This window comes from Silurus aristotelis (genome assembly GCF_946808225.1).
Source record: "Silurus aristotelis genome assembly, chromosome: 15".
In the NCBI taxonomy this organism is placed as follows: domain Eukaryota; kingdom Metazoa; phylum Chordata; class Actinopteri; order Siluriformes; family Siluridae; genus Silurus; species Silurus aristotelis.
The window spans coordinates 20969819-20990519 of record NC_139588.1 but is presented as its reverse complement, the minus strand read 5'-3'; the positions used below and the strand labels follow the sequence as shown (position 1 = coordinate 20990519).

The 20701-nt window shown below is 40.1% G+C and overlaps 1 protein-coding gene across 3 annotated transcripts in view; it reads right to left on the bottom strand.

Annotated features, from left to right (window-relative positions):
* The window catches only part of cep85l (centrosomal protein 85L), a 48519-nt gene extending 32725 nt beyond the window's left edge, over nucleotides 1-15794 (bottom strand). The window contains exons 1-2 of one of the 3 annotated variants that reach the window (XM_083562501.1): nucleotides 15686-15794; nucleotides 4048-4203 (exon numbers count right to left, since the gene is read on the bottom strand). In XM_083562501.1, coding sequence (XP_083418627.1) covers nucleotides 4048-4203; nucleotides 15686-15701 — 172 coding nt within the window. In that variant the 5' untranslated portion in view covers nucleotides 15702-15794. Of the gene's footprint in view, nucleotides 1-4047; nucleotides 4204-7222; nucleotides 7479-7592; nucleotides 8255-15685 lie in introns of those variants that run through there. The other 2 variants (XM_083562499.1, XM_083562500.1) reach the window with 2 other exon arrangements.
* Between the last annotated feature and the right edge of the window lie 4907 nt (nucleotides 15795-20701).

Genomic DNA, 20701 nt, shown 5'->3' with positions numbered 1-20701 from the left:
GCAGGCCAGAGATTTCTGTCTATAATGCTAGCTAGGTTGACCTACATTTGCAGAAATGTTTTTCTCTGTTACCAGACTGTTTTTTTGGGAGCCGGGGATCCTCTATGGGTCACTAACATTCAGCTTAACCCTGGATAAAATTGAGTGACATCGATGTGGGACACGTGCCCGGGTTTTGGAGGCACTGGAATGGGTTCTCGTTACGCAAAGGAGAGAAATAAACTTAAAAGAAAAAAGGGAGAAAAAAAAAACAGGTGCATGCAGGCATACGTTCTCAAAGGCTGCTTGATAGGAACAGATCCACTAGCAAACCAGAGGGTAGTGATTATGTGGCAGCTCCCAAAATAACATCCTTTTTTCATGTGGATTGCAGCCACACCATGCAGAATTCCTACTGAAGGAAAGATTTTAGACCAGGGAAGTTCAGAAAAAGCATTCTGTACCAACATTGCAAGAGCTGTAACACCAGACACACCGCGTCTGAGATGTGCAAATGCCTTGCCCATGCATACAGCACATGTAGGTGAATGAATTCTGATAGAAAAAGAAGAGCAGGTTCAGATAATGTGATTCCAGGCTTTGGGGAAATAATCTGACCTACTTTAGTGCTCCTCAGCCTGAGAGATATCTGTAACAGAGATGACTAATGTTTCTTTGCGTGCTGAGGTTTCCTGCATCATCACGACTCTGCTTCCTACGCAGCTTCCGCAGACATTTTTGCTGTACTGTCCGTTTTAAAGCTTGATCTTTAAAAGATCACGTACAGCTGAAGCGCTCGCTCGCAGCACACAAGCAAAACTGGATGCTGTTTTAGCGAAAGCACATAAATCTAGGCCACAGCCCGAGGTGCTGCACGTGACTCGATTCCTGACTCGCTGACTGATCCATTGATTTCTGCTGGTGAAGCCCATGTGTCAAGATCAATGTGAATGTTCTGTTGGCTCTCTGCATATATTAGAGATTAAGGGTGTGAGCAGGGTGAGTAAGACGAAGATGAAATTCGGGCCAGTTGGTGGGGACGCGACGTTTTTGTGGCGTGCGCAGGTCAAATCCCCAATCGCATTCGGCACTATTTAAAACCTTGACGACTGCTTGTGTTGTGAGGAACCGAGGAAAGTTCCTATAGAAACCCTCTCTCGGGTAAACAGTGAGGACAACCGAGAGCAGAGACCCGACCCTGGTGCTCACTGCTCAAGCAAACAAGGACAAATCAACACTCTGGGCTGTTTAATGCTTTTAAAAGGGATGATAATTTAGCTGTTTGTTATTGGGGTTGCAAAAAAGGGAAGAACATTTCCTGTAAATTTCTATGGGAGCTTCATCTTGGGAATTTGGAAAAGTTAGAAACTTACCAGGAATTTATGGGAATTAATAAAAACTTTTAGGTACATTTACATAAACTGTATCATATACATACAATAATAAATGTAGACTGTAATTGCATTAATATCTGGTTATTTAATCTTTCTTTTTCAACCACATTTAAAATTCCCAGTTTATTCCCAGTAATTCCAATGAAAGTTTTCCAGTCTTGAAAATGTCTGGTAGGGGGGTTGATTTAAGAAAGTTAGGTTAAACTCCAAGCCCAGCATTAGATACAGCCTCTGCAGCAGGTCCTGGGTCTACACTGGGGTCTCTGGTGAGTGAAACGTGCTATATTTTTTTTATTTCTAAAAGGACATGAGTTCAAATCCCAGCTTCCCCAAGCTGCCAATCCTGGCCCCTGAGCAAGGCCCTTAACCATATACAAAGTTCCTACACATTTTCCATTTTTCAATTCCAGGCTCAAATATGCAGAATTTTAAGATCATATTAAACGTCTCACATAACGATTTTTAATTCCAACTATAACGTGTTACGCTATAATCTCTGATGTTTTCCACGTGTTTGGTCGCACAGGTTTAGTTGCACATCCACAGAGACAGCGTTTGCAGGCAATAAAATGGAGCCTTTCAAAAACGCCCTCCAAAGTGGATACATTTGAAAACGTTGTTGAGTTTTCTGGTTGTCACTACGGCGTTTCAAAGTGGCAAAAAGTCAATAAACTTTTGGGAAACGATAAAAAAATGCAAAGTGTGGACATGGAGCGTTTTTGTTTTACGAAAAATATTTTCTGAACATTTTAGTACTGTTGCGAATGGTACAGCACCTAAAAGTAAACGCTATGACTCCTTTGTGTAATGCTTCAAGATGCCTTTATGCATTTCAGATCTATGACTCATGATTTGGCCACCAACCCAATACATATTTGGCAAAAGTACCCTGCAAAATGACTCGCTTTCATGAATGATGAGGTTTTAAAGGAAAACCACCTTCGCTTTCGTTATTTGAGCAAGTCACATCTCTCTTGCTCTATTTGAACTGCATACAGGTTTAAAGCAAAGCATGTTGTACAGCAGTGGCTTTTTAAATTAATTATAGAGGTAAAAGCAAATCCATCCAAATTTCTGGTGTACTTTTAAATCAATACACAATGGCATTATTCTGTAAAATAAACAAGGCAGTCAGGCCGCTTTAGGGTGAAGAAGTAGTGAAGAGGATGTCAAATGATATTTGGTCACAAATATCTAAAAACTGGATGATTACAGGTGTAATAATTGTACCTACCTACCTACCTACCTACCTACCTACCCACCCACCCACCCACCTACCTACCCACTGACATACCTACCCACCTACCCACTGACATACCTACCCACTGACATACCTACCCACTGACATACCGACATACCTACCCACTGACATACCGACATACCTACCCACCGACATACCTACCCACCGACATACCTACCCACCGACATACCTACCCACCGACATACCTACCCACCGACCTACCCACCCACCGACCTACCCACCCACCGACCTACCCACTGACATACCTACCCACCTACCGACCTACCCACTCACCGACCTACCCACTGACATACCTACCCACCTACCGACCTACCCACTGACATACCTACCCACCTACCTACCCACTGACATACCTACCCACCTACCTACACACTGACATACCTACCCACCTACCTACCCACTGACATACCTACCCACCTACCTACCCACTGACATACCTACCCACCTACCTACCCACTGACATACCTACCCACCTACCTATCTAGCAGTGTAAAGAAAATTTCCTGAATGTTTGACTTCTTAAAGGGTCACCATTTTTTGTCCATATCATGTAGCACTGGCCTGCAGTGCGCAAAATCAGTTGAGGTGAGCTGTGCGTGTGTGTGTGTGTGTGTGTGTGTGTGCGCGCGCGCTGACATTAGCACTGGTCTTAATAACGGGATTAGAGGGCTCTGTGGAGCTGTACTGGAAATATAAATATACATAAGCAGACTAACACATACCAAAAATACAGACTGGCCTCTGTAGCTGTAAAGATTATAAAAGATATCTGGAATGGTCTTTATGTTTGGATTTTAATATTCATACCGCTCAAGAGAAAGGGAGAAAAGAAAAAAAAAAAAAGACAACAGTGATACACACCAAGCTGCACTCTTGCTTTCACATGTGCAGCATTTGCTCTGTTTAAACTGAGCCACGGTGTGGTTTATTTCTCCTTTGTTTACACGGATAAAAAAATAAACATTTCACACTCTGGTGCGGACAAAATAAACTGGTCCGAGACAAAAGAATTGGGACATCTGACTTTTCCATCCATATGTGGCTCTTCTCTAAACTGTTACCACACAATTGTACAAGATAAAAGCATCAAATTCTCCCTTCGCTTGAACTACGAGACGCAAACCGACTCCAGTGCACAAAGCTATCTCCATCAAGAAACCTGGGTTGGAGGGGAAGATCTCCTGCTCTGGAGGTCCAACCCTACTAAAAACCATTGGGATGAATTGGGACCAAGACTGTACTGGACTTTACAAAACTCCTGTGTGGCTGAATGAACCTCCACAAGCACATTCCAAAATCTAGATCTGGAACATCTTCCCAGAAGAGTGGCGGATATTATAATAGCAAATGAAAAATAATGTGGAATAGGAAAAAACAGTCATTCTTAAGGCAAGGCCATCCGTAGCTCCTTACCTTCCACACTGTCTGAGCAGGACGTCCCGATGCCTGTGTCGGCGCTGTCGGAGGCGGCGCTGTGGCGCCTGGCGCGGTTACTGCTGCTGATGGAGGACGAGCCGTGCCATGCTGACTCACAGCCTGGCACCCACCCAGGAGAGGACGCACTGGAACCTAGAGAGCAAAAGCGGAGGACACGGTCACCACAGAGATTATGTAGGGAAAACATTAGAGCGGTCGAGAACCTGCTCGTGGCACGAGCGTCTAGAGTCTTCTGTACTATAACGGTCTAATCAGGAATGAAAAGAACCTGAAAAATTTATTATTAATTAACTAATTTGAATTTATGGTTTCAGACCGTTTTATTTTTCCTTCAATAGAGCTATCGGTTTGTAATAAAAAAATCTTGATGTAAATTAAATGACGCTCATTTTAAATTCAAATTTGGAGTCAAATATTAATTTACAGTAAAATATTCAATTATAAATGTAGTTGAGTTTAGAGTAAAAGTTGCTTTTATCTTTGATACTCTGTAAAGCCAAAATAATTATCTAAATGCAGTAAAGAAGTACATTTACTCAAATACTTTACACCAATGTGTATAATGCTTCTGACTCAGTGAATTGAGGAAGTGGGAGGTGCGAAACATTTTCAAAACACTGTTCGGTGTTCATGCCAAAGTGCTCTCTCTCTCTCGTGACTCATGGAAGAACAAAACAAGGCCAAGTGCATGTGAGGAACAGTAGTGAGCCAAAAGCCTGGTTTTTAGCTCGCCAGCAAACCCAGTGTAATGCAACCCAGTTTATTAGGCTTCATTACTGTGCTGAAGATAAATAGTTGGGAACAATCCATTATAACAAGCGAACATGTTGCTCGAATAAGCACATTTTTTGCTTTCGTTACAAATAGTTAAAAAAAAAAATTTCTAATTCAATAAAAACGTTCCATTAAGAAAGAAAGAAGGGAAGAAAGAATACCCCTGTGCACAAAGCCAGCTCCATGAAGATATGCTTTATAAGTGCAAGACCTTGAGTGGCCTCTCATAGAGCTCTGACCTCATCCCTATGGGATGAACTGAACCCCCAGGTCTCCTCACCTCACCTGCATCACTGCCTGGCGTTACTAACGACCTTGTGTCTAAATAAGCATGAAAAGAAGAGAGCCATTCGATTTGATGCCACTCACTGAAGGTTCTACGAGTAGTTAAAGCTCTGGGTTACTGATGGTAACGTTGGGGGTTCAAACCCCGGTATTGACAAGCTGCCCATTTTGGGGCCCCTAAGCAAGGCCCTTAACACTCTGTTCTCCAGAGGTGATGCATCATGGCTGATGCTAACATGATTGGGAAATGTGAAGAAAGCATTCAATAGCCATATTTATAAAGGCGCTTCTCTGCCTGAAGATCCATGAAGTTACTGAGCAACTCGAGAACTTTGAGGATGGATTTGGACTGGCCAAATACCAAATACTTAAACCAGTGAGACTCAGTCGAATCCTAACGCACCTCCCGAGTTCAATCCAAGATTAAGTGTGAGAGCTTCCGCTATGGGTTTAAGGTCAAGTGCAAATCAGTGATGGTAATTTAGTGCTGTCTGAGGAAGTTAATGATGCTTGCAAAAATTTTGATTTTAATATGAATATATGCAGGATGCACAATGGATAGAAAAGAAAGTCTATGCAGCTTTGCTAAAAGGAAGGTGTTTTTGTGATGGATGGATAATCAACAACAGTTTCCCTATGGGATCAATAACGGCTGGATGGATGGAGACAGATATTCCACTTCCAATGTGAAATTACAACGTAAACAAATCAACTGATTTTTCAGCTGTTCCTACGTTGAAGCCTATTTTGAGTTCAGTAGCCAGAAGCACTCGTGTTTTTTTGGGGGGTTAGAGGCACATCTTCAATTATTTTCACACTCTTTCTTGCAAAAGCATTCTGTATCCATTACACTTCCAGGGCAACTCCTTTGCACCCTCCATCTCCATTGTTGGATTCAGGTCCAGGTTCCGGCTATAAGCCAACCCCAAACACCGATCTTCCTACGGGTTGGGCAAAAGATCATTGGTTTAGATGTGAACCGTGAAACTCCTTCTCATCACCAGCTTGTTCTAACATCGACTAGTATTTGTAGCCATTCCATGACTCGCTCCAGCTTTGATTAAATCCCGTTCTGTTTTACCGATGCTGCCACCACCATGCTTCATCATAGATACGATGTTCTGTTGGTCTCATCAGCCCACAACATATTCTCGGATCCCCCCTCTGATTTATTCCTCTCACCTCAGACATGTGAACAAACAGAGATGTCCTATGCAGGGAAGAACTTGGATATTCCTGCTACGACTTCAACTTTGCTGTAGATCTCTCGGTACGTTTTCATCTTGCCCCATTTAATCATATATCTTTCACTCTGTGCTCTACTGTATAGGATTTGAATAACTTGACTTCACTTACATACATATTACACAAACACACACACACACACACCAATCAATATTGTGTTGGTCCTATTGTGCACCAGCATCAACAGCATGAACTTCTTCAGCAGTTTGAGCTACAGGAGCTCGTCTGTTGGATCGGACCATACGGACCACCATCCTTCGCTCCTCACGTGCATCAATGACCTTGTCGCCGGTTCACCCCTGGAGGAACATGGATTCTGGTTGGATAGAGTCTGACCACTGCAGAGAGAACATCCCACAAGAGCTGCAGTTTTGGAGATGCTCTGACCCAGACGTCTAGACGTCATGAGCCCTCGCTCAAATCCTTACTCTCGCCCATTTTTCCTGCTTCCAACACGTCAACTTTGAGGACAAAATATTTATTTGCTGCCTAATAAATAAATTCACTAATCAGTATCATTCACTTCACCCCTGAATGTTATATGACGTCATAGCGTTCTGCCTGATCGGTGTGTACGTGTGTACATACTTATATAATAAAGACAGAGAGAACACTGTAATAATAAATAATACAAAATAGTAATAGTCTCTATTTAAATAATGTTTGTCTGAATAAAATATCGTGATGTAGTTTTTGGGGCAGATGTTACAGAGCTTCCTCAGTAATTCATCAGAGGAAGTGAGTAATGCAGACAGATTTCTACAACATTCCCGCTTAATAGTGCATTCATTTATCTTAAAAACAACATTTATCGCAAATAAATAAAATTGTTGTAAACATTTTGTACCTGAAGAGCAGGAGGAGTCAAATAAACCCAGAGCCATTCGGGCTAAGCTAGCAAGCTAGTCATGGTGTACCCGCTGTGTGAGGAATATCTCCGCGGTTTTAAAGGGTTCGGGGTTCATTTAGAAAAGTTTAAGGGTGTCAATAAAGATAAAATTGTTTGCGAGGTCGTTTTAAAAGCAACAAAACACAACCGAGGTGTGATGATAATCGCAATCTAATCCGCCGTGCTAATTCAGCTAGCTAACAATAAGATGCCGTTAGTCGCGCGCTGAGATTACGCAAGGAGGGGGGGGGGGGGGGTAATAGTGGTGCTACCCAAGCTCACGCGCTTCTTATTTCCCCCCCCCATCTCACCTGCCCCAAATATTTACCTGTCTTATAGAGATCCAGCCCGTCCTCAAAGCTGCTCCTGCTCCACATCCCGGTGGATTTCAGGCGCAAATGATGTCGATGTGACTTGAGTATAACCCGCTTCCCAAAGAGAGGAAAAAAAAAACACCTAAGAAATGAGCCTGATTTCAAGAAATCAGGAACAACGCATGATTTATTCTACCTGTAATCCATTTTAAGACTCAATCTCTAAAAGTGTCTATTTTCTAGAAAGAAAAAAAAATCACTCCCGAATCGGAGACGCGGTCATCTCTAACAAGAGACGCTGCTGCGTTCAGTTCAACCAAAACCGCAAGACCGAGCAACCAGAGGGCTGCGTCCTAAACGCCTGCTTCAGAAACACGAAGTGCACCTGTCTGAAGTGGAGAACGCGGCATATCGTGCCCTATGTAGTGCACATGTGTAAGAGGTGTATAGTCGTTTAAAACGCGGCCAACAGCTTCTGCGTGTAATGGGCTGTGAGTAGAGAATGAAGGCAGGGATCAGAGCTAAAGGCTCCGCCCACTGAGTCGACACACCGACACCCACTGAACCGACACACTGACACCACGGCAAAAGAGGGTCATATTACAGCATTTCGACTCCTTCGTTCTGACACGCGGTTAGGAGAGATTGTAATGCAGGATGGACGTGTGTGCGTGTGCGTGTGTGCGTGTGTGTGTGTGTATACACTCTTTCTTTTCTCTATCTCTCTATCTATCTAACTAACCCTTTCTCTCACTGTCTTTCTCTGACACGTTGGTCTTCAGTAGTGTCCTACCTAAATCAATCCATCACTTAATAACATCATAAGAATGCCACATCTATAGAAACCATCAGTATTATAAAGCAATACAGCATCACAGAATCGCATACAGTGAGAACGAATGTCATAAAGCAAGAATCCAATGAACACATCTCCTTTCACTGTAGCCACAGCTGCACCTCCTGCATACATCATCTCTGGCAGAAACATCGATATTAACCTCATAAACTGACCCCGATTTTTCCCCTGCATTTCTGTATGACCTGTTTTGAGTTCTTCGACCGTGACAGAAAATAAAACACAAAAGTATAAACGGTTCATGAAAAAGCTTAACACCTGTTTTGAACTGTTTCACGATGAGGTGACACTTAAAACATCTCAAATGCCATAAACTTTTCAAATCATGTCAAACGTCTCTGTTGCAGATTTGTTCCGGTTTCACACAGAATTTCATGTTTGCTCTTTGTTCTAATTTGCTGTCCATGATGAAATCGCACATGGTCAGAAGAGCACTAGTTGCACAGCTCCAGATGTACACAGAACAATGTCTTTTGGCACACTGACTTATGAAGGGTGGTGCTCACTGTGACTATGCGTGCAGCCTTGTGCTGCCATCTGTTGGCCATCTATAGTCGCAAAACTTTTTGATACCACCTTGTATGTATATAGTAGATTAGATTAGATTAGATTAGATTCAACTTTATTGTCATTGTGCAAGGTACATGTACAGAGCCAATGAAATACAGTTAGCATTAAAGCAGAAGTGCATAAATGCCCTATTTACAATAAATAACAGTTAGATAAATAGTATATAGGGTCCATATATACAGGGATGAGGGTGATTAATGTACAGAAGATGCAGTAGATAATAATATATGGTATATATGGTAATATAAGCGATAGGGAACTCAGGTTGCAAAGCCCGGACCACTTGACAGGTCAATGGTATCAGGTATCCTTGTCACCAGCCGGCTTACACTCTTATACGACGCCAGGCTTAGACCATCCAGGAATAGGTGTAGGTAAGAATTTACAGCCGTTCATGGACAGCCTTTATTCACTCTTCCTTTCTGTGTGGTCTGACAAACTAGCTGGTAGCCCCCAAGGTGTGAAAGTGTGTGTGAACATGTGTATTCCATCCAGGGTGTATTATTATTATTATTATTATTATTATTATTATTATTATATGAGCAATTGATGGTTGGCAATCAGACCACTGATTTACATGCAAGTCTACATGCACGTCATAAATGAATTAAAAAACTACGTTTGGTTTGAAAGAAGTTCACACATTGTGCCAGAAATCACAGAAATCTGAAATCATTCACAGGCTGCACTGATCAATTAGACTGATCCTGAATGTACACAGCAGGTTCAGGAATGCTAGGGTTAACAACAGAACATTTGCATTCCCCTTCTGCAAAAAAAACAGGATCTCCTCAACCCTCCGTTCTACACACGCATTCTTTTCGAGGGATTGCAGCCAAACTATTTAAAGGGGGCTTGGAATCTATTTGCCACCTGTTTGGGGACAGACTGTATGTCTGATGGGAGTCTGATGGGAGTGCGTGAAGTTTTCCAAGTGGCATCATCAACCTAAGTCACATAAAAATCTTATGTAATAGACTTATATATTTAAAAAGACCTGTTCATACTAATAAATTACATTTTACATTTATGGCTTTTGGCAGACGCTCTTATCTAGAGTGATTTACATTTATCTTTATTTATACAACAGCTATAGGGTTAAGGGCCTTGCTCAGGGGCTCAGGCGTGCTAGCTTGGCTTGGCTTGGCTTGGCTTGGCTTGGCTGGGATTTAAGCTCAACCTTTGGTTCCAATGTCTTATGATCATGGAACATGTGAAGTTTGGTGTGTGCCAATGAGGTCAACAATACTATCGAGTTATCAATAATATCGGGAGTAAAAATATTTGATTGTGCTTTGTGTTTGTTTACAGATGACAATGTCTTTTAACACTTGCTCATTCTATTTCCTTATAAGTTACAATTTGCTCTCTAAACGAAATACAGACAAGAAACTCGCGAACAAACGTCATACGTTTTCTGTACATTGCCAAACACACCTTGTATCGAAATCCTTTGTGCGAACGGTTCCTCTTTTTTAAAACTAAATCCTGAAATTGCCATTATTGTCAAAACACAAGCAGGGCACATTTCGCACAAATTAAAGCCGAAAGGTTTAACAATACCCTAACAATAACCCCCACCCACAAACATACAAAAAAAAAAACCTAGTATCTTGTTCCAGCAGAAAAGAACTGCAGCGCTCTTTCAGCCGAATGAGAAAGGGCATGCATGCAAAATTAACGCATTGAGTTGGTTCAATTATCCATCAGCTCCAAATTAATCCAACACCGGCTTTTCAAGAAGAGACTCCAAGTGTAACCGGGCATGCACAAAAGGAGAAGCGAGCCTGTAAAAAAAAAATATATGGAATCCAATGATCCATTTTGTGTTACCGACTTGCATCCCAACGTTCTCGGTGACCCTGATAAGAATAAAGCAAATGTTGTAGCTGAATAAAGAGTTATTTCTGAGGCTGCTGCTGAAACCTCAGATTACTTACAGCCCTCTTATATTATTATGTAGCACTGCTGTCTGTCAGATCTTTGTCTTGTCAGATCTTTTGCAAATGAGACCTGCTAATCCGATCGAGTTGGAGTTGTGAAAAATTTGTGGTTGCTTGGCTGTTATTTATTATGAAATACTTTGGGCCCGCTTGTTAATGAGTCAATAAGACCAATTGACAAAATACACAACAAGACAAAACAATTCTACACTTATAGGAGTGGTCTCTCCTGATATGACTCCACCCACAAAGAGTGGGTCCAAGGGCAAAGACACTTATGGATGAGAATCAAGGAAATCCCATGCTACAGCTTTGACAATCAATTGTGGGAAATTTAGAATGCTAGATAGCAACCGTGGTACATGGACACAAAATATTCTATCGGTGTTGTGGTGATAGTGGTACTTTGACATTTAGCAGATGCCCTAGAGGCCCCAGCATTGGCAGCTTGGTGGTGTTGGGATTTGAACTTGCAACCTTCCAATCAGAAGTGCAACCACTTCCCTAACCCTAAATTTTAGCAAGATAGATAAATTTTACGTATTTATCCATACTGAAACCTACATACTGAAACCTTTCAAACCTGTGCACCTCAGGGCTGCATACTGGGTCCTATTTTGTTTTCACTTCACTCAATTCATTGCACATTGAGACTTCAGAGCTCAGTGGGTAAGACTTTGGATTTCTGTTCGAAAGTGTGTGAGTTAAAATCTTCGCTTCACCAAGCTGCCACTTCTGGGCCCTTGAGCATGGCCCTTAACCCTCAAACTGCTTGGTTGAATAAATAAGATAATTGTGAGTCAAATAAGGACGACTACCATATACTATAAATAAAAAGAAAAACAAGCTGATTTATCAGTGATTTTTAAAAAAGTGTGCTACTTATTTCAACAAGGCCTTAACCTACTACATCTCAAGTGTTGTTTCTGGAGTGTGTATTATGTCTAAGGTTTGGTTGTTAAGGTAAATCTTACTGTAAAAACCACACTTCTTGAGAATGTATTGTTCCTTAGTGACATCCACAAGGTTTTATTTTTAGCATCACGAGTTCTCTTAGGTCTCTTGTTTTCAGAAGAAATCTCCTACATTTTTATGAAGCCGATGATAACCCTGGTGTCTTAAGCTGAGAGCAGAGTGATGGTAAGCACCTGATTTCCTGTCCATCCCAGAATCGAATTTCCGTAAGATATATCCTGACGCCATTCTACTTCCTGACCGAGTCTCTTGTCTCCAGCGATGTGTTTTGTCTTGTCCGGTACTTTCTACATAGAGATTACTTCACTTAATCTTGTGGTTTACGGATCCAAATGTTTATCCTGTGAAATACGATACAAAAGCTCTGACAATGAGGGATGTGCATTATTAATACAACTTATTATGCACACTGTTCCCTTACAGCCTCGTATCAGCCAGATGTTCTCTTGGTACTTTCACACCCTGAATTAGACCAGTAGATTATACAATAATAATAATAATAGAATGATATGATACATTATATTCATAAAAGGCACAAAACAGTGAATATTCACTTTTAAGAACATTACAAGATTAATCTGAACTAATCAAACACACACACACACACACACACACACACACACACACACACACACACACACACATCGTGATACAAATGGCAACTATATACTGTATATATATATATATATATATATATATATATATATATATATATATATATATATATATATATATACAGTATATAGTTGCCATTTGTATCACGATACATCATTTATAACATATTTGCTATACCTTTATTATTTAAAAACTGACCAATAATTTGCGACCAATATTTGATATGTTGATTGATTTCTCCTCGCTAAACCGCTTCTCGAGCACGTTCTCTCAGCACCGCCGCTGCTACGTGAATATGACGTATCACAACCGAGAGACCGAGGCGTGTCCTGAGAGTCACATAGAATACAGATTAACATGGCAGAGGTAGAGCTGTAACTTCCTGCACATAGAACAGGAAAATAACATCTGGTTTTATATAATCTTTTTATTAATCACATAAACCTTTTTTCAGGACAATTGAGGCCTGTTTGTGAAAAGGCTTTGTGTAAGAAGTCCGAATCCACTTAAGTAAATTGATGATTTGCTGTTCGTCTGAAATAAAGAAATAAAAATGTACCATATTGAATTGCATTGTGCTGAATCGCTGCTTCATATAGAGCTTTAATGTAATGTATCATTAACTACGCATCGAGATACAAATCACATCGGCCTTAGTTATGGAAATGCACATCCCTAATACACACACAGATATATTGTATGGACCAAAGCATTGGAACACCTGCCTTTTTCAGCCATAAAAGGTTCTTTCTTAAAACTGTTACCACAAAGTTAGAGATGTGAAGATGTGCTTAATACGGGTTGGAGTAGAAGATCTTCAGCTTTAGAGCTCCAACACTATTGAACACGTTTTGGGATAAATGTGAACGCTGACTGCACCCCAGGCCTCCTCACCTTCTCACCTACATCAGTACCGGACTTTAGAGCCTTGTGGCTGAATGACAGACATTTCAAACTGCACATTTTCTATCATGCTCTAATGATTGAAAAATCCTGTCCGCTCACGATCGCAATAAAACGTTGTCATGACACACAGCAGCTCCAAGCAACTGCCGCGTCCCACTCACACCCAAAACAAAGAGCACACTCTGCTGTGAACAATCGTCCTGCTGTTACCGTTCAACCAATACACCACCGTTCAGCTGCACACATCATAGGGTCCAGTGATAGAAATCGCACAACAGCGTAAAGCGACGTTCAATGAAATCAGTGTGAAACACTTCTATATATGAAACGACTCTCTGATAGAAGATCTTTTTTTCACTTACTACTCTTTAAGCTGTCATTGATAAACAAAACACTTTCCTCTATGTGGAACGAACCCACGTGGTTTGGTGTTCCACACACTTTGTTGTGCCTCTGTTTTAAATGCGTGTGATATTCCAAACTAAATTCAAAACATGACACTCATGAGACTTTAAATCAACAAGAATCACTGTTTTTCTGCGTTATCAGGAGCGTGCATGCCGTGCCGCGCCGCGCCCTGCCCCCCACTTCCTGTCTCTTTGTCAGGAAAGTTGACGTTTTGTCCGAGGCCACGTACCAAACCACATATTAGCATATGCACGGTTTAAATACAAAGACCTGGGATATGCTTTAAATCACATACTACTGGCAATGAACATAGCTAAAAGTGCATTTGACCATTCCAGGACTTCCTCAGGACGCGTCCCGAATCGCATACTAATCTTTCAAAGCAGATTACAACACACTGCACGATGCACGTTGTCCCAAAATGACGTGTTTGAATAGTACTTACGATTACAAATACGACATTAGGACTATTTTATGATTGATACTACTTACTAATGTACTGAATAGTGCATTAACCACACAATACACACATGTGCTAGTGCGTTAAAACAGTCAATTGGGATTAAGGACGTGTCCCAAATACCATAACTTTATAATACTATGTCCAAAAAAAAAAAGCATAGAAGTTACAGGAATTGGGATATGCTCCAAATCACATACTAATGTAATAAATAGTGCATTAGAGTGGTGTACATGTATTAGGAATCATGATACAACCCAGAATTATATACTAATGCATTAAATAGGCTGTAAGGGCAAAAGTATTGGGACACCTGACCTCTCCAATCATATGTGGTTCTTTCTCAAACAGTTATCACAAAGAATTTGGTTGCGGTATCATTAACATTTTCCCTTCACTTGAACTAGGAGACCCAAACCTGTTCCAGCATTACAATGCCCCTGTGCACAAAGTCCAGCTCCATGAACTTTATATAGTTTGGAGTGGAAGATCACCTGCTATTGAATGCTATTGAACACCTTTTGGGATGAATGTGAACGTTGCCTGCACCCCAGGCCTCCTCATCTCATCTACATCAGTACCTGACATTAGTAACAACCTTCTGGCTGAATTAATGTTACACAAATCTCCAAAAAATCTGGTGAACCATCTTCCCAGGAGAGTGGAGCTTATTTTAGAACAGCTAATCTGGACTAGATGTGGAAAGGGATGCTCAAAAAGAAGCACATACCAATCTTATGGTCAGGTGTCCACAAACATTTTGCATATAGTGTAGTTGTACAAAGTAGTACAAATGATTAAGATACAACCACAGGAAACAGGATATGTCCCAAACCACATGCTAGTGTGAGCTCCAGGATCTGACGAACATTGCTAGAACATCAGATCAAAATTAAAAAGGGAGCAAACGGGATTTTTCTTGGGTCTCATATAGTAGCACTAACACTACACCAAAGGTTCATGCGTCTAGGAGAGATTTGTATTGATAGTTACAAAGCTTTTGTATAGCTCAACATCAGCAATAAGAAAAGTTACAGGTTTGTATCTTCATTTCCTCAGCAATCGATCAAAAGCAATGTAAAGTTGGTTCAACTCTAAAAACCTCACGATGCTTTCTTAAAAATAGAAACCTAAAACGATGCAAAACACGCAGGACATTCATCTCCACGCATTTCTGCTTAGCTCTCAAATACTGGGTTTTTTGTTGTTGTTGTTGAAATGCAGTAAACGTGGCCTGGCTTCATTCCACATACAGCACCTTTTGACCTCTATCAACCCACCGGATCCAATCCCGGACCGAAAAAAAAAAGCAGCTTGGAAAGAATTAAAAGAGGATAAAAAAAGAGAAAATGTATAACCAAAAAAAGAACTTACAGCTGTTGTTCTTCATGAGAAAGGCGCATTATGCAGAAGTAGCGGGAGGAAGTGGTGATGAGAGAGCATGCGTTGAAAAGAGTGAAATCCGGCACAGGAAACTGTTCAGCCAATAAGCATCATGTTTTTTTCAAATGGTTGTAAAGTGTCAGGGAGGTAAAGAAGGCTACGGGTAGACGTTAGAGTCAGGAAACGAACGTGACGTCTGAGAAGAGAGGCCTGGAAGCAAGAGATACACGGTGTAGATGTAATTAAGTACTATTTTACTAATTCATAAAAAACACCAGACAAACATAATTGAAAATCTGCATTATACAATGTATGAATGTATGTTATAATAAGCACCACTCTTCTGGGGAGATGTTCCACTAGATTTTGTGGAGATTTGTCTCCTTCAGCCACAAGGGTGTTAGTAAAGTCAGGTACTGATGTAGGTGAGGTGAGGAGGTCTGGGGTGCAGTCAGCGTTCACATTCATCCCAAAAGGTGTTCAATAGCGTTTAATAGAAGGAGAACTTCCACACCAACCCATGTATCTTCATGGAGCTGGCTTTGGAGCTAACTGGCCATGGATCATTGTCAAAAGTTGTGGTAAGTCTGGTCTCTATGGCAACTTGAATATGTCATCATTAAAGATTTTTTACCTCATATAAAGCATGTAGCTCTATTCAACTCTATTCATTTATCATCAGGAAACACATTTATCCTGATCAGGGATTCTGAAGATACCAAAATATCACCAGATTCCCCAAACCTACTTCTCAGATTTTACTCTGTTACACCCAGAAACCAATATGACAGCTCTCTCTACAGATATCATTATAATACAGGACGGTCTAAGTGGATTGTTTTGTTCACACCTGGTCTGGATTATGGCTCCTGTTAGATCACATTAGCGCTTGCTCACAACAGGAGTCGTCTGCTCTCCAGCCTGTACGCAATCGATGCATGTCTGGATCACGCAAGTAGTGAGGAAACGTGAGATTTGGATTTCCAGTCTCTGATTATCCATTCTATCTATAAGAATCCTTAAATTGCAAATAAACGAGAAGATACACTTGAGTATTCGGACACTCTTCCAGCCATATGTGTTTCTTATCCAAACTGTTACCACAAAGTAAAAAGCACAGAATTTTACAGCATAAAATTTTCTCTTTACTTCAGACCCAAACTCTGTTCCAGCATACCGATGCCCCTGTGCACAAAACCAACTCTATGAAGATGTGCTTTCCATGGCTTGGAGTGGAAGATCTCCTGCTATAGAGCTTTAATCCTATTAAACCCCTTCGGGATGAATGTGAACTCTGATTGCACTCCAGACCTCCTTATCTCACCTACATCAGTACCTGCTTTATTAACGACCTTGAGGCTGAAGACCAATCTTCAAAGAAGAGTGGAGGTTATTATAATAACAATTAGGAACTAATTGTTGAATTGGAAGTTTAAACATTACATACAGATCTTATAGTCAGGTGTCTACTTTAGTCCATTTTGTGCATATATACATATACATATATATTAAAGCTTTAGATAGATAGATAGATAGATAGATAGATAGATAGATAGATAGATAGATAGATAGATAGATAGATAGATAGATAGATAGATAGATAGATAGATAGATAGATAGATAGATTAAAGCTTTATAGATGAATGGATGGATGGATGGATAGATAGATAGATAGATAGATAGATAGATAGATAGATAGATAGATAGATAGATAGATAGATAGATAGATAGATAGATAGATAGATAGATAGATAGATAGATAGATAGATAGATAGATTAAAGCTTTATAGATGAATGGATGGATGGATGGATGGATAGATAGATAGATAGATTAAAGCTTTATAGATGAATGGATGGATGGATGGATAGATAGATAGATAGATAGATAGATAGATAGATAGATAGATAGATAGATAGATAGATAGATAGATAGATAGATAGATAGATAGATAGATTAAAGCTTTATAGATGGGTGGATGGGTGGAAGGATGGATGGATAGATGGATGGTTAGATAGATAGATAGATAGATAGATAGATAGATAGATAGATAGATAGATAGATAGATAGATAGATAGATAGATAGATTAAAGCTTTATAGATGGATGGATGGATGGATGGATGGTTGGATAGATAGATAGATAGATAGATAGATAGATAGATAGATAGATAGATAGATAGATAGATAGATAGATAGATAGATAGATAGATAGATTAAAGCTTTATAGATGAATGGATGGATGGATGGATGGATGGATGGATGGATGGATGGATAGATAGATTAAAGCTTTATAGATGGGTGGATGGGTGGATGGATGGATGGATGAATGGATGGTTAGATAGATAGATAGATAGATAGATAGATAGATAGATAGATAGATAGATAGATAGATAGATAGATAGATAGATAGATAGATAGATAGATAGATAGATAGATAGATTAAAGCTGGATGGATGGATGGTTGGATAGATAGATAAATAGATAGATAGATAGATAGATAGATAGATAGATAGATAGATAGATAGATAGATAGATAGATAGATAGATAGCTGTAGAGTAACTATAATTTCTCTTCAGTTGGACTAAAAGGACCTGCTCCAGCATGAAGAACCATGTGCGTTTCAAGAATACCACAAACTGCAAAACAGTCTATCGTAAGTGTGTGTGTGTGTGTGTGTGTGTGTGTGTGTGTGTGTGTGTGTGTGTGTGTGTGTGTGTGTGTGTGTGTGTGTGTGTGTGTGTTTCTTACTAAGCAGATTAGCTCTAACAGGAACACCATGACTGACGTGTTACTTTGTGAAACACAGAGCTAAGGACTAAAATGAACATCCCTCGATGCCTCTAAGCAGCAAATGGTTATTTAAGGTCAATCTTAAGTGTTATTATTAAATTTTAAGAGCACAGAACCTTAAAAACAATGGTCTGTTGGTTCCCTGTTGCAGAGCTCACAAAGCAGACATGGTTGCCAGATACCAGGACAATCGCAGCTGCATTTGAGTCACATTGGAGAATAGAGCATTAGAGCAACTTAAACTATAACTTCTTGGAACCGTTGACGTACTTGGATATACAATCTGTTTATTTTGACACCCACGCTTTCAAAAAGCTCTTGAAGGACCTACTCTGAGTTGACATGAACAGTTTTCTCAGATGAAAGACAATAATTAGGGTTAGTTAAATATAACAAAAACGAAGTGTCCGGGATGCAAAATGAAAACACTATCATGATCAGAGTCATCCTGGATCCAAAGCCTAGTCTCAAACCACTTGATATAGAGTAGATACAATGGTGGATGAAACACACAAACCATGTATTTGAGTTAAAGTAGAGACACACATGGAAAAAAAACATTACTCTAGTAAAAATCAACGTGCAAAAGTATTTGCCTTCAAATGTACGTAAGTATCCAAAGTACTGATTTATTATAACTATAATGTTCCTATTATCATTTTTATCACTCAGATTTAATGAATCATCTCAGTTTATGTGAAAAGACTCGAATGTGACTCTCAGCACACTGATCTATTAATAGAATGATATTAATTAAATGATCATGAGCCCAAAACCTTCTTTTTAACTTTTTCGAAAAATAAGTTCACGTGTGTTATGGCGAGTTCGAGTCTGGAGTTTCCTTCATGATTTATTTCTACACCCTGGATGATGACGGATGAATTAATAGATGGATAGATGGACATCCTTCCATCACTCCCTGCAGTATGCAAACAGATGAATTAATTGATGGATGACTGGATGGATGGGATGATGATGACTGGATGGATGGATAAAGAGATGGATAGATGAATTAGTGGATAATCGTCTGTAAATGGACATGTGACAAGTAAAAAGCACCTTTTGCTTTACTCCATACAGCATGCAGATGGATGGATTGATAGAATGATAGATGGATAAGTGGATAATTAGTGGATTAGTGGAGATCGTGATGGATGGATGAGATAACAAATAAATAGATGGAGAGATAAATGGATGAGATGATTGACGTATATGCAGTAGATGGATACAATATTGATATTTCTTTTTTTTTTTTTTTTTTTACAAGATGTGATTTTGAATAAATTCGATTTGGTTTCTATCTATTTAAATCACAACCGACTTTAAAACAGCTGATCCAATCTGGCAACCCGGCGAGCTGCTCTGGAAAAACAAGCTGAAAAAATAAGCCTAATAACTGTGTTCCTGAAACACGGCTGTATCCATGAAAGCGGCACACACACACACACACACACACACACACACACACACACACACACACACACACACACACACACACACACACACACACACACACACACAATCCCCTGGGGTTCTTTAAAAAAGCCAAATACCTCAGAGTTACTGCTGACAACAGCCAGAGATCTGACTTCTATGACTCACTTTGATCATTTACTAAACTCAACAAGTACGATATACGATCTGCTGTTCAGCATTCATCATAAAGCAGCACTGAAAAGAGACCCGAGAGCAGAATACACACTTACCTTAAGCACAAAGCATTTAAACCTTACTGAAGAAAACCCAGACCTGGAGAACAAACTAAACCATAATAAAGTGGAGCAAAACAAAACCAAAAACCCATGTTCCTTCTCCACATATGTGTTTGACATGAACAGACACCTCACACGATGCTGTCTGAACCTGCCACAACAATCTGCTGGCATAATGGAGCTTCTAGAAAAAGCAGCTATTTCCAATCATTTCAAATTGAGGCAAAGAGCCAACACAGTGTGAGGAACACGGTCCACCTGCTTCTTCATGCACTTCTTTAACCAGCCAAATCATGTGGCAGCAGCACAAATGGATAAACGTATGCAGTAACAGATGCTAATTGTTAACTTGAGATGTTGGACTGCTAACTAAACTGAGGATCCAGAATGTACTACCCACTAAGATACAACGTCCTGATGGGCAATGAAATGAGTGACGTGAAAATAAAATGGGATCCAAGATGCAGAGTTGTGAAAGGTTTCTCCAGGTTTTTATTAAAATAAA